This window comes from Cyrtonyx montezumae, unplaced genomic scaffold, assembly GCF_038088225.1.
Source record: "Cyrtonyx montezumae isolate F1298 unplaced genomic scaffold, pur_monq_1.0 scaffold_3, whole genome shotgun sequence".
NCBI classification, from domain to species: Eukaryota; Metazoa; Chordata; class Aves; order Galliformes; family Odontophoridae; genus Cyrtonyx; species Cyrtonyx montezumae.
The window spans coordinates 106720741-106743525 of record NW_027072034.1 but is presented as its reverse complement, the minus strand read 5'-3'; the positions used below and the strand labels follow the sequence as shown (position 1 = coordinate 106743525).

The 22785-nt window shown below is 44.9% G+C and overlaps 1 protein-coding gene across 1 annotated transcript in view; it reads right to left on the bottom strand.

Annotated features, from left to right (window-relative positions):
- Nucleotides 1–2524: 2524 nt before the first annotated feature.
- The window catches only part of ELK3 (ETS transcription factor ELK3), a 31412-nt gene continuing 11151 nt past the window's right edge, over nucleotides 2525–22785 (bottom strand). The window contains exons 2-5 of the mRNA XM_065742709.1: nucleotides 16563–16771; nucleotides 7351–8145; nucleotides 4978–5100; nucleotides 2525–3072 (exon numbers count right to left, since the gene is read on the bottom strand). Coding sequence (XP_065598781.1) covers nucleotides 2974–3072; nucleotides 4978–5100; nucleotides 7351–8145; nucleotides 16563–16769 — 1224 coding nt within the window. The 5' untranslated portion in view covers nucleotides 16770–16771 and the 3' untranslated portion in view covers nucleotides 2525–2973. The remainder of the gene's footprint in view (nucleotides 3073–4977; nucleotides 5101–7350; nucleotides 8146–16562; nucleotides 16772–22785) is intronic.

The window sequence follows — 22785 nt, the reverse complement described above, 5'->3', positions numbered from 1 at the left end:
TGCCGGGCAGGCTGTGACACTGTTTGCTCCAGAGCTGTTGCCTCATGTTCATTCTCCTCATTTAAATAAATGTATGTTCCTCCTTGCTAATGCCATCAGTCTCTTTGCCCTCAAGAAATAGGGCTCCATCTGCAAGAGCCAAGCACTTACGTTTTAATTGGAAAGAGCAGCTAGTTAAAACGAAAAGAGGCGAAAAGGGATTTCCAAAGATGTAGCTTTGTAGAGGTATGCTTACATCTGAGTGATCTGTGTTTATCCTAAACAACGCATGGACAACTTCAAGGGATCAGTGATGCCCTTACAAAGACATCTGTACTTAAAAGTGCCTTTTCTAAATGTATTTGGCAGCCACGACGGCTTGGGAAGATGCTTCCTACAGGCACAAGATCACACAGCCTTCCCAGCGCAGGAACTCAGCCTGTTAAATCCCACTGCTTGTTCTGAAACACTCATCTCATGGATAGTTCATTGTTTCCAGATTGGCAAGCATCCGCCCGGTGAAACTACTGTTCCTCAGCCAAAACAAATTGTTCTTTGTTGACGTAAGGGATGCATTTCCAATCTTTCTGTAGTTTATCACCCGTCACTGTTTTCCCTGCTGTGGAAGTACTCCTCAGACCTGAAGGCACCTCCCAGTGCCACAGAAGGGCGGGCTGAGAAGTAGGGCTGGCACTGTGTGCGGTTTCATTTTGCGTTGAGCTTTTCTGAAAGAGTAACTGTGCCTCATTACCAGTAAAACCTTGGAAGAAACAAAGCAAAGAGAACCCAGATGTTTTGCTTTCTGAGAATCACTGAATTGTAGGGGCTGGAAGGGACCTCTAGAGATCATGAGTCCAACCCCCAAGATTTTTAATCTGTTCCTTTTTTCTCAGTGTGGTATTCAGCATTTTTATCCATTCAGAGGTGCATGAAGAGCTTCATCTTTACGCCTTACTCTCCATTTAGCTGCACTGGTAATACTAAGTGGGCACTTCTGCTTTTCTAAAGTTGAGGAAAAGCCAGTTGGCTCTGGAGTGTCAACAGCTGTTACGTGTAACGTAGTTACTGCAAAATATTCCACCTACCTGGAGGGAGAAGACCTCTGTTGAAAGGGCTTTGTCTGATCTGCAAGCCTGATTTAATCTGTGCTAGGCCAGCCAATCCCACTAGTTATATGCTGCCATTTCTTCCAAGCCGTTCTGGCTTTGACTACATGGGATGGTTCCTCTTGGAGCTCTTACAACACTGAGTCAAGCAAATGACTGCTCCCTTGTTTCGTTCGTTCTCCTTACGTCTCACATCTAATTGCCCTGGTTATCAGCACCGGTGCTGCATGTAGATGCAGAGGTTTTTGACTCAGGTAATTACTCTGAGTGAAACCGAGGAGCCCGAGGAAAATTCCTGCTTACTCTCGCCAGAATACCTCTGCCCCAAAAACGGCTTTTCAACATCACAGCAGCAGTAATAAAATGTTTATTTAGCACCTTTCAGGTTGAAGGATCCAAAAGCACTTTACAATTAACTACACACATCATCAGTGAAATGCATCCAAGCAGAAAATCAGCAGACAACTCACTGCATAGGTTTCAAAATGCACAGACTTGCAACCAGCTGCTTGGCCAGGAAACAAGGCAGAGGCTCTACTGACCTGGAGCAAACACGATTCCGATTTCGGTTTGGTTTTGGGAGGTCTCATCTGAAAGACCTAAGGAGCAAAATGGCATTCAACCCAATTTAGCTGCCTCAGAAAACGGGATGATTTGCGTGAGCCCTGCCAAGATTAGAATCTGCGGTGCCAGGGAGTCTGGCCTCATCCTAACCTGGCATTTAGATGACTCAGCCATCACCTCAAGGCAGAGGACATACCTTCTAAGTTCAGGTTGCAAGTAAACGGTAACACAGTGCTGCTTTTTTCCTCCACAATTCAGATGCTGCTACGTAAACACGCCAGATGTACACAGTACAGTATGCCTCTTGACAAGCAGCAGACGTTTTCAGTCCTGTAACTTCTCCAGCTGCGGGGGAAGGGGAAGTGCGACCCTCGAGCTGTGGTAGCGAGAAGGATCCTTCCAGGGAAGTGGTAGAAGGCACTTGGCACGTTGCAACAAAGCACCTGGGAACTGGCAGGAGCGATCCTCGCCCTGGGAGGACAGAGACTGCCTGCAGGCTTTCCAGCTGTAGTGCCGACGGGTCGTAAGACGCACACGCCAGATAAATTCTGAGCAACGTCTCCTTTCCGACAGAAGGATTTTCAAGTGCTGGGAAAGTCCCACGAGTACACGTGGCCCGGTTCTTCCCTGCTGCAACTCCACAGAAGAATTTGAATGTAAATGTGGCTTTGTTACTCCTGAATACATCTCCTGACTGTAACATTTATTACGTTGTTGGTTTTTTTTCACTTCAGCAAAGAAAAGTTATAAGGCTATTTTTATACAACTCGAAAGCGCTTAATACAAAGTTAACATGGATACGCTGCATCGTACGGCCTATCCGTGGAGCAAATACTGACATCCTACCGTAGGGCTGTCCAATACTAATTCTGTCTTTCAACTTTTCATCTTAATACTAGAAAATATATAAAATCATTTACATGACCTTATGCAAAAGAAGGCACAGCCGGTTATAGTTTACACAAGCACAACGCGAAATAGGCAGAAAAAGGTATGAAAAAGAAGCTTCACATCCTTATTAGATACACTGTTGCATACCCTTATGGAAAAGTACTTCATCAACAGCAGAAGTGTTCAACACTTGAGAGCTATGATATAAAAAAATTATAATTCATTTAATGCAAAACAGATTTATATATATATATTTTATATATAAACACTGTTTAAAAACGCTAACGTAATAAAAGTAGACTATCCATGTAATGAAAAGTGCAAACCAAAGTAATAGAGGGTTTCACGATGTCCTTCTCATGACACAGGAAAAAACTAGCCCATAGGAATGAAGTGTTAAATCCACCATATGTCCGTAACGCGGGAGGCACCATCAGGACTTCTGAGCGTTGGGAGAAAGCAGTACTGGAGAAGAGGCCCCGTCCAGACTGGGAAGTGGCACTGGGATGTGACCATTTAGCAGAGTTGGAAACTGCAAGAGGCCATAAGGTAAAAATTACTCTCTCGTGTCGCAGCGTTCAGCCCCAGAGCGCACGGCTCTCGCGGCAGCAGCCGACCCCAGATGTCTTCGAGAGCGGTCATTTCTGCACAGTAGGATGGATACCACATGCCTGCGTCAGACACCAGGAATGCGAAGCAGGGGGTGAAACCTGAATCACTTCTGTACGTACAGGGATGGATAAGCCTACTACTGGCTGCATTTTATATAAAAGTTGGCACACAACAGCTGTAATCACACTGGAAAAGCGAGTATCACGGAGGAACGGGCGCCCTCCATTCTGCTTCCTCCGTTCTGCCTTCTGATCTGCTGTGTAAAGAGTGCCTACTCACCACCTGCCCCCGTGGCCCATCCCATCCCATCCCCGTGCCATCTGGGTGCTGACGCCTTCCTAACACGCCCAGGCCAGCAGCGGGGTGAGGCTGCAGCACCAGGCCTCCACCCGGCGCCATTAACTGTGCAACAGTGTGACTTCAAAGGGCACACTGAGCAGGTGGGCCCACGTATCCAGGTGATCTGTGCAGAAGGAGGCTGGTAGAAGGTGCAGCACGGGCAGCGACATGTGGGAGCTGCTTTCACCTCGTAAGCACGGAAGGAGAGTTTTCGCCCAGTAATGAGCATCCACACAGCCAGGCCCAGCCCCGCCACAGCAAGCTCACCAAAGCAGGGACTGTACTACCCCATAGGCTCGTCCTGTTGATGAATTCCATCCTGGTCCTACAGAAACACTAACACTATAGATCTAGAGGCAAGGACACAGCACAGTTGTGAAAGCAGTGCAGGCCTGAAAGAAGACCATGTACAGAGTCTGCTCCCACCTCCCTGGGAGTCTGCAGGCAAGGGGGTGAGGCAGGCAGTCACAGAGCAGTGCTGGCCTCTGGCTGCCAGTAGCATTTTGGCTCCTTTATCAGCAAGTAAACGTTCTTTCAACTCAGGTGAAAACATACCAGCCCCAGGGCTCTGTGCTGTGCATCTGAAGGTGCAAGGACTGCCACCCAACCCAGTGCAGCCGCCCCCTGAGGCTTCAGAGCACCCTCCGGTGCTGGTGCTGGCCAGCTGCCACATTCAGGGGTTTTATTTCATCTTTCCCCACATTCTTCGTCTGCTTGGCTGGCCACAGGATTCTTGTGCTTCCTGCCAATTACCTGCTCAGCCTCATCCCTCCTGTGACTCCTCAATCAGCCGTTCTGCTGCAGCTGGAGCTGCTCACACCATGCCCACCATCCCCACCTTAGAGCACTGCCCCTGAGCTCCGCAGCCACTGCTGTTTGCTTCATGCCTTTGCTATCTATGACATCTTTGTAAAACTGAGTTTTTCACAATCCCAGTATCCATGAAAGAGGACAACGCTGCTTTTTCCCTGGTAGATACAGAGAGGTGGTGCTCAGGGAGGTAAGCAATCTGACTGCAGCCACCTGGGCTATCTGCAGACCTGGAAACTGACCTTCAGACTCAAGAGTGCCCTGAAGTTAAATGTAACTGCATCCTGTATCCTGGGTGAGAAATATCTTCCTGGGAGAGAAGGATGAGCCCACACCATCTCCCTGTCAGAGGCCCAAACTGCTCTTGGTTCTCTCACACTCTCCTGCTCAGTGCTCTCTCCTCAGAGCTCTGAGGGCTCCCTTCTTTCTACCAGGGCCCAGTGCTTATTCTGTTTCCTTCATGCAATGTGTATGTTCCTACTGCACAGCAGATGCTGCCCAGCTGAGTCTGGCTGTGCTGCCAGAGCTCTAAAGGTGGTGCAGGAAAACACACTTCTCTTTAAAATGCCCATGAACTCCTGTGTTTCCTCCAAGCATTTGAAAAGCTCCAGACCAACATCAGATGTTCCCCTGACACGGCTTCCAGAAGTGAAACCTGTGCTTTAGACAGACCTACCTGGAACAGAGTGTTGGGTCCCTGCAGCCTGGCAGGACTCAGGGGAGCAACGGGGCTAAGGCTGCTCCAGAAATGAATGCTGGACAGCAACGGGCTCGGGGTCAGCAATAATCCACTTGGGGTCTGCAAGACAGAAAACATCAATATTCTGTCATACGTAGAGTGGTTTTACCTCTGCTGAGTTATAATATATAATAGGGAAAGAATAAGGAAACAGCAAGGAAAACCTGGAGGTGTTCATTCACACGTAGGTACAGCCACAGCGGGAGGATCTGAGGCCGAGCCGTGCTTTGTTCAGACCTGCAGGTGTTTAAGTGTGCCCAATGTCAGTGCTGAGCCAAAGCTCACACCAAGCGTCAGCCAGAGCAGGCCTCTGATCCTCCTCATATTTGTATCACGCAAGGAGAGCAGTGTCACCCTCAGACAAGCATCAAAACCACCCGAGGAAACCTAAGCACAAACAGCACGGGCTGGCCTCATGTTACACGTGGAAATTCATGTATCCTCATTTTCTGCCCTCACACCACTATACAGCTGGTGCTGGACCTGAAAAGCCATCCTTATGATCTAAGCACAGCCACAGTGTGAGTGGGGCAGCTCACTGCAGTGATGCTCAACAAAGGGACTGCACCTGAGCCCATTTCCAGCCTATGTTACAGCTGTCGTGCCAAGGTTTTACAGTTAGATGAACACAGCTGCTGTACAGTTTATGTTTTATTTTTTATGGTTCAAGATGCTTCTTATCCACACTGGAAACAGACAGTTAAAACAGAGGAAAAAGCCACACTGCTGCACTGCCAAACATTAAAATAAAGAGACCCAGGGCTACTCTATGAGGGTGCCATCTGCCTCTTCTGAGATGGGACAACCTGCCAAAAAATATGTGTAATGGCATTCAGTTGGATAGCGGCCATCTGTAGCGAGGCATCCTACTGAAAGGGGTCAGAATCGTGCAGTCACACATGTCCGGCCCGCTACATTTATGTTTCTTATATATATTTTAATGGTGAAAATTAGAATAGAATAGAATAGAATAGAATAGAATAGAATAGAATAGAATAGAATAGAATAGAATAGAATAGAATAGAATAGAATAGAATAGAATAGAATAGAATAGAATAGAATAGAATAGAATAGAATAGAATAGAATAGAATAGAATAGAATAGAATAGAATAGAATAGAATAGAATAGAATAGAATAGAATAGAATAGAATAGAATAGAATAGAACAGAACAGAACAGAACAGAACAGAACAGAACAGAACAGAACAGAACAGAACAGAATAAAGTTTTGTTACATTTATACAATAAATTTGTTGTATATTCTGTACATGGCCCAAGACAATTCCTCTTCACTCAAAAGCAAGCCAAAAGGTTGGACACTTGTAATTCCCTTCTACGACTTTCAGAATAGGAAGAAGGACTCTGGTTCAAATGAGAAAATGAAGCGCTCAAAGAAATGATTACAAAATAAGGAGAGAAACCACTCTTTATCCTGAGTTGTGGGGCAGCAGTAGATTAAAGCAAGCTTGCAGTAGCTCCCGCCATCATTCTGTCTAGCTGACATCTGATAGGATTTGTCGAACTTGCTGCCTACAAGCAAAACACTCACTGTGGTTATTGCACAGATAGAGGCTGGATGGGCCTGCCAATGCACCTCCGCTTTGGTTTGCCACACTCCTGTTCTTCCTGCCACTCATCACATCACTTAGAGGCTTCATGAGGAACAGAATGACAGATAGGGGCCCACAGGTTCCTCTTTCTTTGCAGCACAGCCCTGTATCTCTGTGGCCCGCAGGTGTGCCCGAGAACTGTACACTGGCATTACCACAAATATGTGATTAACTGTCAGTTATTTTATGGACAGCAGATAAACCTACCAGTTATTCAGGTCTGTACTGAAAGGGAGCTCCAGCAAGTACTTTCTGGACCTGTAAAAGTTTGCAAATCAAGGCTGGCTTAAGAGCTTGTCCTATACACCAACCAGAATCACAGAATAGTTTGAGTTGGATGGGACCCATGAGCAGGGACACCCACAGCTGATCAGGGTACTCAGAGCCCCTCCAGCCTGACCTTGGATGTCTACAGGGATAGGACAGCCATTACATGTGTTATTTACTCCCTGTCTGAAACCTAACATCACACTTGGAAGGGCTGCAACATCTAGTGCAAAGCTCTGACCAAGCACTCACAGAACATATGTTCAGTTTCCTCCCTTCCTGCGAGTCTCCCCACAGCCATATGGAAACCCCAAGAGCGCAGTGCCGCACGGAACCCTCTCTCCTCACATCACTCCTCCACTGGCTGATGACATACCCTTGACCAAACTGAGAGCTGGCTACAGCAAGATGGTGCAAGGCTGGCCGGCCTTACCTGGGCGGTGAAGAAAGCTGGAGTCAGGGATCCTGAAGGAAGTGCAGGGCTGTTGAGGGCAATGGAACCGATATCGGTGCTGGAAAGAACCATGGGTGGGGCTGAGATTTCCAAGCCTTTGGGTTTCTTAGCCTTTGGGGGAAGCGACGGCGACTTCGCCTTGGAGCCTGAGGAGAGGTTCAGCGGCTCGAGGGAATCTGAGTCGTGGCAACTGGACTCAAAGAAGAGGCTCCTGTGCTCCGCGGGGAGGGGAGAGGTGGGAGACAGCGACGGCGACCTGGAGGAGGATGACGACGGAGATGAGATGCTAGCACTGTTGGGTAGCATTAAGGAAGAGATTTTGGCTGATACGGGTGAGCTGAGAAAAGCAGAGGCAGCTGCCGTTTCAGAGGTCGAAGGCAGTGACACCATGGGCCTCATGACTTGTTTGTCTGTTTTGTTTGTCACAAATCTGATAACAGTCCGCACTTCCTCAACCGGCATGTTTCCTTCCAACTTCTCCTCCAGTTTTTCTGTTTTGATTGGCTTGTAAGCATCTGGCTGGTTCTGCAGAGAGTTGATGGTGAAGGAGGAGTAGAGGCCGGAGTGGATGTACTCGTTGCGGCTCGTGCTTTTCAGTGCTGACAAGCCGTGCTTGTGCACGTCCCTGCTCTCGGCGGCCATCTTACAGTCGCTGTCCTGCAGCAAAAGGCTCTCTCTGCTGATTTCCACAGCGTGTGGATCCATCTTTAAAATCTCAGGGAAGGACACAAACTTGTACACAAATTTTTGTCCGATCACCTTCTTGATGATGTTCTGCAGATACAAAAGCAGATGCTAAGAAGATCAGTATCACGGAGGCACCGAGCACGGCAAGCACAGCTTCTTCCGTCAGCTCAGGGCCCATCAGAGAAACAAAGAGCACTATGTCCTCAGATTTCAAGTGATCTCACTTTTTGTGAAGCACCTCTTAAAAACCCTCCCCAGGCAGCTCTACAAACAGACCTGCCTTGCTGTACACATGAGAATGTAAACATTTACATTATTCCTAAAAACCCTATTTGTTTTTCGTTCAGCCACAGATTCTGAGAACTGAAGAGACAGCATATGTTCATTTACAGAAGAGAAAAAAAAGGAATGCAAGCATCTTCCCTATTTGTATTATATATTATTTATATATGGACAGGGCCTGATCCTGGGTGCTCAAAGAGCCTGAACTACATCTTTTCTTCCACCACAAAAGCATGGCCCATCTGGGGAGAGAGGGGCCTGCACTTCTGTATTGGGTCATAGAATCACCAAGGTTGGAAAACACCTCCAAGACCATCCAGTCCAACCGTTCATTTACCACCAGTATTTCCCCACTAACTATGTCCCTTGGCTGGCACTTCCTTCAGGTACTTTCTTGAGTACAGAACGAATCTCGGGCAGAGATTTGCCTTTGCAGGTCAGAGCTGCAGCATGTACAGAGATGTTTTTTCTCAGGTTTCTCAGCACAGATGCACAGCACGGAGAAGTGGTTTTGGCAAGCCCATGCTGGTGGCACAGAGCTGCCCTCTCCCTGGCCAAGCTGAACTCATGTCTGCCCACCTGGCTGATCCCTCAGTGCCTATTTTTGCAGTCCTAAAGTTCAGGACATATATTTAGCCCGTGGCATATGTCTGCATGAGCTTTAATTCCCATGGCTTTGGCCTTGGCCTAGATTGTTTCTGTTAATTAGGTGAGACGTTAGATGGAAATATTTTTTTCTGTACTGTTTCATTTATGAACTCAGTATTAGATTTTCCACCATAAACACAGAACCTTCTAACTATTCACATACGAGAAGAAACATCTCAACTGGGTTTTGGTTTGTCTCTTTCTTCTAATATATATATTTTAACTTAAAATAATCCCTCCTTTTAAGAGTTATTGTTCCATCAAGCACCAGTGCAACTCGTAGACGGCTGCAGGCTTGAAACAGGGAACCACTGCTATAAAAGGCAGCCAAAGGAGTTGGAGAGTTTATATATCCCACATCATTATTAAACATATTTTCAGAAGGTCTCTCAGTGCAGCTCCTCCATCTCCATATGCCTGCAGCAAGCACACTTAATGACGGCTGCAGATGAAAAGGATTCAAGTGCAGACCCCCTCGAGCATTTTGCAGGCTTCTCTTAAATGCAGAGCCCGAGGAAATCTCCATCAGCACTCAAGAGAAAGTAAGGACACAAATTAATTAACTGCCTCCAAAATGCCGCTGTCACTTCAAAAACTTTTTGACGAAAGACTGAAGTGAAGGTAAGGAGCAGCTTATTTTTACATCACATTGGTGATCTGTCAGAATCACTCTGAGCTGCAGAAGATGGTTCCAACCAGGGAGGACAGAGATGGGCACCATGACAAGCAGGGCTTTCCATCCTCAGTTTCAAAGAGGAAAGGAATTTTCCTTACACTGACTGCTTCTGCAGGGAGACAAGGCGTCTCAGTGGCTGTACGTGCTCCTCCAGCCCCTTTTCGCTGTTGTGTGAATTTTCTAGGCGTACTATCTGGCATCACACTACACTTTGAAGGCTCCCATGCCAGCTGGGTGCCACAGCCTGACAGCTGCGCTGCCCCACCTCAGGCACATTCACATCACTGTGGTTTGGGCACTCTGCTCACAGCGCTTCAAAAGCCAGACCGGGGCAGGTGGGCCCACGTGCTCCAAGCTGGAGGGATAGGGAACATCCTCCTCCACAGACCAGATGAACTGAGTACCGATGGCTTGGTGGCCTGGCTCCTCCTGCACCTAAAACTGAGCTGTAATGTGGTTGAAGTTTTTACGTTGACTTATCTTCATACTCCCTGATTGAGTCATTTAGAGCTACGGTGTAACTATCTACCTGCATAACACTGGGATTTTAGCAGCTTGGCTCAAACCTGTTAGCTCACAAAGTATGCTGGTGCCACTCGGAGCATGAGCTGGACCTGGGACCTGCTCCCCAGCAGAACTTCAGACTGATGACGCCAAGGGACAAGAAGACACACTGGGACATTTTTCTTCCTCCCAGGAAAAGACCTATAATCAGGGTGCCTGAGATCTCAAAACCTGAGGCAGAATGGGATGAAATTGCCCCCAGGCAGTGAAAAGACCCTGATCGGGAAAGAAGAAGGGCCAGATCTGTAGCTGCTGTGCTTCACTCCCACTTGGATGTGCGGCAAGCTCCCAGGCTCTGAGAGTACCCAGGGATGCAACATGGCGGCCACACTTCAGCTGTGAGTTTTCCACTCTGTCTTCCACTTGAATAGGATTCTACCAGAACCTACAGGTGAAATAATTGCCTCTTTCTGAATGGTAAAATTACCCTGACCTGTACAAATATAAGGCAGGAGGAAATATTCACACTCCCATGTCTGAAGAATGTAAGCTGGCAGGAGGCAGCTGTGGATGAGGTGCTCCAAAACACAGGGCATCAGCATGTGCAGGCAGGAAGACTAGTAACATCACACTTCATGCCCTTATTATACTGCATGTGTACAAGCCAAATTGTGAGCAGTTTTTGACGGAGGTACATGTGTTACTAAATCACACACGTGTATCAACCTCCGGCAGAGCAAGGCTCTCACCAGATGGACATCAGCCCCTCCTCACCCATCTCCACCAGGGATGCACAGACCACTCTTCTGCCTGGCAGCTTTCATAAGTTCATAAGTTCATAAGGTTGGAAAGTACCTATAAGATCATCTAGTCCAACCATCCTCCTATCACTATCTATACCCAACTACTAAATTAAGTCCTTTAGCACCTCATCTAAACACTTCTTGAACATCGCTAGGGATGGTGCCTCAACCACCTCCCTAGGCAGGCCATTCCAGTGCCTGACCACTCTTTCAGAAAAGAAATGCTTCCTGAGGTCTAATCTAAATCTTCCCTGGCGCAACTTGTGGCCATTCCCTCTCGTCCTGTCATTACTTATCAGGGAGAAGAGGCCTACCCCCTCCTCACCACAACCCCCCTTCAGGAAGTGGTAGAGTGCAATAAGGTCTCCTCTGAGCCTCCTCTTCTCCAGACTAAACAATCCCAGCTCCCTCAGCCGCTCCTCATAAGACTTGTGCTCCAGACCCCTCACCAGTTTTGTTGCCCTTCTCTGAACACGCTCCAGGGCCTCAATGTCCTTCTTGTAGTGAGGGGCCCAAAACTGAACACAGTACTCGAGGTGCGGCCGTACCAGAGCTGAGTACAGGGGGATGATCACCTCCCTGCTCCTGCTGGCTACACTATTTCTAATACAGGCCAGGATGCTGTTGGCCTTCTTAGCCACCTGGGCACACTGCCGGCTCATGTTGAGCCGAGCATCAACCAACACCCCCAGGTCCTTTTCCTCTCTACATTCTTCAAGCCATTCTGCCCCAAGCCTATAGCATTGCATGGGGTTATTGTGGCCAAAGTGCAGGACCCGGCACTTGGTCTTATTGAACCTCATCCCATTTTGCTCAGCCCAGCTGTTCAGCCTATCCAAATCCCTCTGAAAAGCTTTGGCCAGGCTCCCTGTTCTCTCAGCTGCTGCCCACTGGGCTTCCCTTTCCATCACATCAGACATGAAATATTCATCATTTCATTTTGTGGGTTTCTTGGGTTTTGTCCTCTACCCATTATCTCAGTACCATGTTCTTTACTCTCATCTTTCAGTAAGGACAGCACCAACTACTTTTATGCCATTTCAGACAAACATTTGGCTTCCACCCACCACTCTCAAAAGAAGCTCCTTTCAGTTCTCCTTAAAGCTATTTTCTAACACTCCTTCAAATATTTCCGAGTCCCCTCTCACCTGCACCACTGCAAAACACAGAGCTGTTATTCTAGTGCCATCATACTGCTATAGTTTCACTGCAATCACCAATCTTACCAAGAATAAAACTCAGTACTTCAACAAAAGTAAAACGATCATTTCTGCTCTCACTTTACATCCTGAAGTTTTGGAAGCAGACCAAGCAATGGACCTTTTCCCAAGACAACTGTTCCACGCTGCCATACATACTTTGGCATTAAATACCAGAACAAATACCTGGTAACCAGGCTATGGGATCTGATGTGACCTTACATGCAGGGAGGGAGGGCCAGGGGTACCTCAGAAGCTCTTGAGTACCTGAGAAGCTCTGTCCTTCTGCTGCACCAAGCACAAACAAGAACCAGTGTTATTTATGTACTACACACTGTGCTGCCATCTACATCTAAATGAGAGGGCAGCCATTAGCTGAAGTTAAAATGATTTATTCTGTCTTTAGAAGACAGACTGAATAGCAGACACTGAGTAAAGCCTGAGGGCACGTGCTCTTCAGAGTGGACACAAAAATATTGAATAGCTGCTTGTTGCAATGGTGTACGACTGTGCAATTAAAGATGCAGCATAGCTCATGCAAATGGTACACAGGGAACTGTGACTTCTGCATTGCCTAACTTCTGAAGACGTGACTTCCACAACTTTAACAACCTATTGATGTGGATATCTGGATGCAGTTCCCTGCATTTGCCCCTCAAAACTTCTCTCATGTGGTGTCATCTTGAAATATTCATAGGACCTTCAGCATTCTGGAAACCTCTAGAGAATTCCAAAAGGAATCCATCATTTCAGTTATGAGAAGAAAGAAAGCAACCGGGCAACTTCAACAATAAGAAAAGTACTAATCCTACATAAGGGATCTTGGTAGAGAAAGTGCTCTGTGTGGGAAGTGAAGGGTTTCCTTGCCTGAAAGCATTACAAGAGCATTCTGATTGACAGCATATAAGACAGACATGCTGCTCAAGCTGTAGGTTGTGCAGGATTCCTTCCTTCAGTGCCATTTAACATCTGTGTATTGCTCTGTTATAGTAACATAGGAAATGCATTAAATAAAAAGAGTGAAGGGAAATCTGGGTAACAAATGAAGCAGGAAATTCAAAGTCTTCAGATTATATGCAAACCTTTAGCAACGAGAATCACAGCAGCAAATTACAACTGAGACATGCCACACCATACATTTCCTGGGGGGCTTTATATGTGAATTTAACATAAACCCAGCCATCAGCCTCAACAGCACATCATGCTTGCTTCAAAGCCAAGCTAAGAAACTTGCCCTAATTGTGTTATTTTTCTCCAGCACTGGAATTAATTTACTTTTAACTTCAGATGAATCAGATGATGAATTTTAACAAGCCAGCATTCCCCCCAAGCACAATGGCAGAGCTTATAAACCTCCACTTATCCAGTGATCAGCTTTTATTTCTCCACAGTGAATAATTTCAAAGACAAACTCACTTAGTGTCAGCTGCACACAGCAGCAGAGGGTGGCCCAAGAAAGGGAGGCCGAGCCCATGGGCCACTATCACCTCTGAAGGATCACTGCCCTTGCCTCAATCTCATGTGCTGCCACATCATTGGGGTTATAGGTGGAGAAGACCCTGTAGATACGCAAGGCCACAATACATAGGGAAAGAAGAGCTTATCATTCTTTACACCAAGAAGCTATAACCACCACTGGGTTGCAGAACTGGGAGAAATGGCCACACCTAGATGAAATCAGCAGATGGAGAAGAGCATATAGTTCAAGGAAGCAGCAGTAAGAAGTGTGAGCAACAGCCATACCGTGCTGAGCACTACTCAGGCACTTCTCTGGCAGCTGCTGAGTAGTGGAGACAACAGAAATGACAAAGGTTTATATGTGATGGGGGTGGCAGTGAGCAAGCAATCAAAAACAGAATAAGAAGAAAGAGAGGCTCAAGTAAAGAGCCACTACATTCGTTTGATTTGAAGAGATCAGAGGAATCTTAGAGGACAAGTGCTACAAAAAATATCTTGTCCCCTATTTTCAAGCAATGTCTGCTCAGTCATTAACCATGTATTTGTACTGTGTCTGCATGTGCTGTTCATCCACCAGCAGGCTCTCTGTCCCCACTGATCCCAGTTAAGTTTATAATTAGAGAGGTTGGAGTCATATAATGAAGCAAATTTCCCCATGCTGAGCAGAAACCTTTTTAGCACTTTGTAAAGGGGAATTCATCATGCCAGCTGCTTGGAACAGCCACTGCTGTGTCCTCTGAATCCTTTTGTGCCTTCTCAGCCAGGCCACCTTTGAAAGATGTTAAGTGGAAAAATCTGACTTCTGGCAGACAAAATACTAAAAAACATTTTACTGTAACACTTAGAGCTCTAAATCTGCAACTAAAAAATTCTTACAGTCTCATACAGTCTTTCAAATTCCAATGTCAGGAACAAAAAGGCTGGTCAGAAAACTGTGCAAAGTTAATTTGCAAATCAACATGGTTTTTGGTTGCTGTGTTGGACTGGCTGCATAGTACCCAGTCACACTGTGCCTCCAAGAATTAGTGCATTACAAATACTACAAGACAAAATGAAGACTTCAGGTATATTACTAAAAACATCCATCTAAGGGGAAATAATTCTGAAAATATTTAATAATAATAAAAACAATACAATGTCATCCAAAAAAGGTTGGAAACAATTTGTAAACTCTTTGAATTTGGTAGAGTCTGAAATTGCAGAAGGTGAACATGCTAGTTATTTTATCAGCTCCAAAGTTGTGTTCTGTAATTCTGTCCTTCCAGTACCCTGTCACATCTCAGAGACTTCCTTCAAACATCTTTCTGTTGGAGCAATCTAACACAAATTCCGCTTACTCTTTGTCCTCATCTTTGCATTCTGTATTATACGTGTGACAGCAGCCACCTTGCTGCTGCCAAAGAGTAAGACCAAGGGCTAAATGTCCAGTGCAAAAGATGGTTACATGAGAGTGAGAGTCATCTTACCAACTCCTACTATACTGCACTTATTTGAATTTCAGAGATGTCAGCCAACAGTACCCTCTACTGCCTTCTTCTAGATTACAGGCATGGTCACGAATCCCTGCAAATCAGAAGCAAACTGGTTGATCTAAATAATTCCAGATGAGTATAATCAAGATTTTCTTTCAGATTTCAGTTTTTCAAAGAAGAGATTGAAAATGGATCTCTAACAGCCAACACTGCGTGCCTACACTGTCACCAACTCGTGAGAGGGGCAAATAAACAGAGCTTGCCCGTTACAAGGTTGCTACTGGAACAACACTACTCCTTAGGGTCTGATTCATTCTAACTACAAAGCCTCAACAGATGTATTCCTGAGTCTTTTTATCAGCATGAAGGAGGGGCAACATTCAACAGGTTTCACAAGGGCAAATAAATTAGACAAAGAAACCCAGACTAAAGCATACTCTCAGTTATTTTGAGTTGAGATACCCTGAAGATAAATTCACAAGTCAGAGTAAATTTAACATTCCACTGCAAACACAGTCTTCACCTGCAAAGAGCTCAGCATGAAACTGCTACCTGACAAATACACCCTGCTCTGACACCCACCATCTGTTTGGTTGTCTGTTTGCTACTCTTATTCTGCACTTTCATCCAGTTAAACACCACAGCACTGCTCATTCACATATATTAATGCTAATTTAATAACAGCAGCATATAAGCTAGATTGTATCCTAAAATTATACGGTGGAAAAATTCCCAACCCTTGGAAACACTTAGCATTAACAACTGATGAGCTACAGCAAGATTCTTGTGAGGTAATGCTGCACTACCAAAATAATTCCAGATATTTTTCAGTGCTGCTGAAAAGATAAACATTATCATGATCCAATACAATTGTAAAAAAGAAAATCTACCACAAAGCTCAAGCAAGACTAGTTAAAACACGAGGCAACAGCATCCAGGCTCCAAAAGCTGTCTCCCATGAAAATTCTGAAAACTCATGCCCACCCACTATGGTGCTGGGTTGTCTATGTGTTCTTTCCTTGCTCTAGCATAGGGGGTACCTGCTAGAACAGCTGCCAGCACCTGCTGCACTGCAGCATTACTGCTCTCTACCACCTCCCTGCATTCTGAAGACCCCCTGTGCAGGCTGTAATAATCAAACAGTTCTCTGTTATCAACAGTTATTTTATTATTTTCAAAAGCTACAGGAAATATCAGCTAGCCAAACACAGAAACATACGAAAGCATCAGTAAGTGTAAGCCCTAGGCCAAAACCTCTGCCCACCCCTGCCCCAAGAAATGGATGTGCAGTGTTTTCCTGTGCATCCTGGCCGCCCTCTTACCTCCACCACAATTGCCTTCTGTAGTTTTGTGTGTTGTAAAAACTAACTGGGAGAACTTCAAAAAGCATCCACAACAGGAGTCAAATGTTAAACAGCAGTGTTTCTACTTTCTCAGTCTGCATGAGAATATCAAAATTTACCTTGTCGTAATAGTATCTGAGCGCCCGGCTCAGCTTGTCATAGTTCATATTAGTTTTGTTTTTTCTGAGTCCCCAGAGCTTAGCCACTTCTTCTGCCTTGAGTAGCTTGAATTCGCCATCGTTAGACGTCCAGCAAATCAGGTGCTCATGTTTCTGGTCTAGCAGCAACTGCAAAAGGAACTGCCACAGTGTGATTGCACTCTCCATACCTACAAGGGACAAAGGAGAGCAACGGTGTGAAAAACATTTGGGAGCAGGTGTCCCAGCCAACACTCAATTTCAGTGATAAGCTTTGCCTAAGAATCATCCGACATAATCTGGCAAAGGAAACCATACTGTTCACAACCAAACGTCCACAAGACCAGCAAGTCCCAAACTCCCTTTTCAGTATTTTTTGCACTGCTATGATGGGACACATAAAAATTCAGCAAGTACTTAGAAAAGCATTGCCCACTTAATTTGCATGGTACAGGATCATCTCCAGTCAACGTCTCCACCACAGTGCATGCAGATACCTCTGACAGGAATGTAGAAGATTAAAAAAAAAAAAAAAAAAGATTTTTACACAACCATGTGCTGGAAGCAATTGAAAAACTGCTATTTACTGTCATGATAAGTATACTAAACCTGCTTGGATGTTCCCCCATCCAAGAACAACAGAAGGATAAAGGAAAAATGGAGGAGTTCCTCTGTTTTGAGGACCAGAAACCACACTTCCCCCTTCTCACCACAGCCCACCTTCCCTGTTTCACACAGCCCACCTTCCCTGTTTCACACAGCCCACCTTCCCTGTTTCACACAGCCTTGATGTCTTTTGCTTGTTCCACGGCCCAAAATTGTTCTTGCTGCTCCTGTTGGCCAATTCAAACAGCTCTAAAGCTACTACCTATTTTGCTAGCATGATGGAAGTTCAGTATTACTTAAGCACACTCACAACCTTTCTCTAACAATGACCTTTCCCTTTATTATTACACATACAACTGAGAGCAATGAATATAGTTAACAGTACGTGGCTCTCACTTCTAAGGTTGTCTGAACATTTTTCCTTGCTAAGTGCCCATGCTACTCAGCCCCTCTCTGAATATCTTTTTTTTCAGGTGCTGCAAGAGAAGAATAAATGTAGAATGAATAAATTCTACTTCAGCAGAGGCACATACATAACTGAACTTGAGCATCTTACCACTGAAGACAACTTACTATTGTCATACAGATATAGCCACAATTGGCTTTCTGAACTACAGAACTAGAAAATACTTCCCCTCACTTTCAACAATAGTGACAGCATCAGCATGCTTAAATCATTAGCATGCCTTAAATCATTTTTTTCTTGTCCCTTTTGACATTTAATTCTGATATGTGGAGGGTGCTGATTAACCTGATTCTCCCCCTCTACCTCACCCTTGTGAGGCCCTACTGGGAGCACTGCATTCAGCTCTTGGGCCCTCAGCATAAGAAGGACACGTACTTGTTCAAGTGGGACCAGAGGAAAGCAACAAGGATGATCAGAGGACTGAAGCACTCCTATGAAGACTGGCTAAAAGAGTAGGGGCTGTTCAGCCTGAAGAATACAAAGGAGACCTCACTGTGGCCTTCCAGTACCCCAAAGGGGGTCCTAAGGGAGAGCTGGAGAGGAAATATAGTGATAGCACAAGGAGTAACAGTTTTAAACTGGAAAAGGACAGGTTTTGATCACATATAAGAAAGAAATTCCTCACTACAAGGGTGATGAGGCATTACAATGCTGTGGGTGCCCCATCCCCGGAGATGCTCAAGGCCAGGTTAGATGGGGCCCTTAGCAGCCTGAGCTGGTGGGAGGTGTCCCTGCCCAAAGGAGAGGGCTGGAACTAGATGATCTTTAAGGTCCCTTCCAACCTAAACTATTCCATGATTCTACTTCACCTCTAGATTCAGAGATGCCAGCACTACACTCTGCTGTCAACGGGGTTAATTATTACTTGACTTAACTTTGTGTAACAATGGATTTTTTTATTTTTGTCTTTATAGAAACAAGCTCTTGATTTTTAATTTCCTTGCTCATAGTTCCCAGTATATCACCTTGCTTTGGTTCCCAGTATATCACTCTCCCACATCAGGACCCCTGCCTCACCTTTGGTGTGCTGACCACCAGAGGGCAGGAGACCTCCAGCTATCCCCGCAGGCAGCAGCGCAGCAGGGGACTGAGGTACCACTTTGCCTCTTCAGTGTGCCCCAGAGCTACAGAAACCCTTTCTTTTTCTCACTAATTCACCAGATGCCGCTGTATGCTTGTCTTCATCACGCGGCTGTTGAAAAAGAAAACAAATGACATACACTTCCCTTGGTAAAAACAAGGTAAAGATACTTGAAAAGGTTGCATTTGGAGCTTCGCTGCAAACTGTTTCCACTGGCCAAACAAGGTTTTGCAGAATTAATTACGGTTTTGTTATCTTTACAAAAGCCTCGTTTTTCTTCCTGACTGTGAATGCAGTTGGAATGACAGGAGGACAAACATATACCCACGACAGCAGGCTGTGTAACACAACTTCATAGCACCTTCAAGAGACACACAGGCTCACAGGGCTGTTAGGTATTCATGAAACAAAACTACCTCTTATGAGTGCTTTGGCACTTTCAAAGGGTTTGCAGTTGCTTTGCTGCATTTTTTTTTATCACTTTATAGCCAGGGTAAGGCAAGAAAGATATATCTATCTAGTATTCCAAATACCTGGAAGTTATATACCTGCTTTACAGTCTTTATTATAAAGTTCTTTTAAATTACACCATCTGTGCAAGTCTTAACATCCTTCATAGATCATTTATCTCTAATGTCACAATTATTAAAGTGATAATTCATTTGCCCTATTCATCTGGCACCACATACACATTCTTCTTCATTAATATTTAAAGCTTTATAAGGTATATTACCATACATGGTAGGTATATGTAGACACACTGCTCTAAAACAATCAGTTTCTGTACACTATGTACTATATAGAGATACTTGCATAATTTCAGCTTGAATCATACTGCTTTCTTGAACAAGAAATCATAAATAGGATTTTTTTTTTTACTCTGGAAAACTGTTCATAGTGATAAATAACTTCCTGCCAAATTTTATTAAAATGCATACAGGTGTCCCAGGCTACAAACCTGTGTGTGTGTAATGTCAAAGAATGATAGGGCTGGAAGGGACCTCTGGAGATCATCAAGTCCAACCCCCCACTAAACCAAATTCCCCGCAGTACATTACATAGGAAAGCATCCAGGCAAGTCTTGAATCTTTCCACAGAAGGAGACTCCTCAACTTCTCTGGACAGCCTGTTCCAGTGCTCGGTCACCCTCATAGTAACCAAGTTCTTTCTAAGGACTGTATGGAACTTGCTATGTTCCAGTTTGTGCTCAGTGCCCCCTGTCCTGTCACTGGGCACTGGTGAAAAGAGGCTTCCCACTAAGGAAATTAAAGATGGAAAAGTTATACAATCACTAATACCAGCTCTACCTCCATGACGTTACCCAAAACAGTCCTCAGAGACACAATTCTACCCTTCCAGACTGTTAACCACATCTTCCTTCAGATGATTAGCAATCACGTCTCTTCAGAGAGTTCAGGTGGCACTGATCTCACAGTGAAGCATACTTTGCTGCACATTTCTTCATCCCCAGTCATCTCTGAATAGGGAAAGCTCACCAGGTGACCTACAGCTAACAATGCACTACACTTTCCATTATGAACCTGTTTACTGATGCTTATCATCTTACCATATGTAAACAGTTTTGGATTCCATTGTATCTACCAAGTGTGGGCCTCATGGTGACTCAGCCATATGTGCACGTGGATCAGCACAAGGCTGCGAGAGCAAAACATCCTACACAGGCACCCACTCAGTGCTACCATCCTGGTAACAAAGGAGAAGTTACTCCTAACAAGCAGCATCTATAAAAGGTGACTGCAACCATTTTTAAAGGAAAAGATGGGTCCTGGTCAGACCTTTAACCACCTGGGAAGCAAGCATGACCTCTGGGGGCACTCCAGGTGTTGGATCTAGGGCAGATGCTTGGGACAGAATTCAATTTCTGCAGCTCCTCACCACCCCATTTGCCTTATCTTCTGCTCAGCAAAAGTTGTGGGTCAGGTCTCCAAGTGCATGGCTCTGAAACGACTTCATACGGAACCTGCACGCCTAAAAATTCAGTGTCCATGTGTGTAACTGGTACCTGCATAAGTCTGCTCTTGGATACAAGCCAAGCCTGTCCACACTGAAATGAGATTAAAAGAGCTCAGTGCAGCAATGCACTCCTACCCTCTGTCTGCCTCTGAATTCCTGTGTAAAGCTTCTCATACTGCTCACAAGCGTACAGCAACCATATATACATGATTCCTTTGTGAGGCAAATCAGGAAAGCTTCATTTTTGAATGATCATTACTCATATGTCCCTCCTCTTCCAAGCATCCAACCCGACGCCATCATTTCTGATGTGCTGAGCATTGAATATTCCCAGCTGTAACCACCTTAAATAGAAACTTTATGCTCAATTACTAACTGACCTTCTAGGAGAACAACATGGCCCCACGGTGCACGTGCACCCGACTGGTACAGTGGTAGACAGGAAGAATCACCTGAAAGAAGCATTATAGGACATGTAATTTAACCACTAATCTATTATAAATTATAACTGGGAAGAACTGGAAATCTTCTGAAAACTTTGTCTATCATTTATGTATTTTCTAACTCTTTTGAACTTCTACTGACTGAAAAAGAACCCAGCCTTTCTCCTTAATAGGACAACATGTGTATAAGGACATGGTCACTTCCTATGGGGCATATATTTCATATTTCATTCGACTATTTATTAGTATTGAAGTGTAACAATAAATATTCCTCTTACTTCTGTGCTATGTACAGGATTTGAATGCTAGGCAGAAGATAATACATAGAATTATACACCGAGTTTACGTGTATTGAAAGAAAAATAGTTTTTAAAAAGCACTTATTTAGTGGCCTTCATCTACGTTACAGAATCAGACAAGCAATCTATGGAAGAGAAACATATATTCTGTGCCCCAGAAAGACTAATCTGAATTCATGCAGACAACAGAGCCAGAACTTATTTCTTCATGCTGTTCTTAACATGGTTTTGCAACTTTGCCATTTTTTGAATATTTATACAATGAATTTGATACTCAGTTATTTTCTGAGCCAGGAAATAAAACTCCGCTAGACCTGAAATAGTATGGTAATTTTACTGGTAATTTTACTTTGTCATCAGTTTCGCTATCATTGATGCAAAATAAAAATAAAAAAAATAAAAAATCAGTGGCTGAGCTAAAATGAATTACACTTGGAAGTCAAAAGGGAAGTCTCACGACTGAAAATCCATTTCTCAGGCCACGGTGACAGCCAACCATGTTAACACCCTGCCTGCATTCCTAAGGTGCATGCTTTTCAATGTACCCCTTTGGATGTATCCCACTGACAGCACAGCGTGACCTCCATTCATCAAATGTTATGTTCAGGACCAGTGTGAGGCGGAGGCTACTTGGGATACCTGTGCTGCTAACACCTAGCCTATTTCTTTCAACCGAAGTCCTTAGTTTCCTAACTGAAAAGTGTGAACTTGGAGCAGCAGCAAAATCAGCACCGAAAGCTCTCCGTGAAGGGTAGACACATCTACAGGGGAAAGCATCCCACCCAAGACCTGATTTTCCTATACAGTGATAGGTGGGAGCAGGGGAAGGCAAAGCCTGGGTCTCTGCTGGGTGTATGGAGACTGGTTTCTACCAGCACCAGCAAGCACTAAGAAAACTTTATGCAAGTTGCACTAGAAATGCTTGAGACATACAAAACAGACGTGTGCTGACAGGCTGCACTGCTACTACTAAGACAATACATATCAGTTTTATAGGATAAAATGTCAGCAAAGTGGCACTAAGGCTTCAAAAATAAAGTCACTAACCTACTGGGAAAAAATAAAACAAATATGCAGGCGTCAGAAAACCAGGAGGCTCAGAGACAAAGCTAGCTAAAGAAAGAGCTCCCTATCAGAAAGATTTGTGACGCAGGCAGTGAGATAAGCAGAATGCTCTTCGAAGCATTACGTTTCGTAAGACCATTGCAGAGAAAAAGCTAGAAGAAGGCAAGGAAACTGGAAAGTAGCATTCTGGATGACTGCACAGTTCCTCAGCTTCCACATGAAGAAAGAGGACATCTCTTGTCCTTCATTCTCCCAGACATGCCAGGCCTCC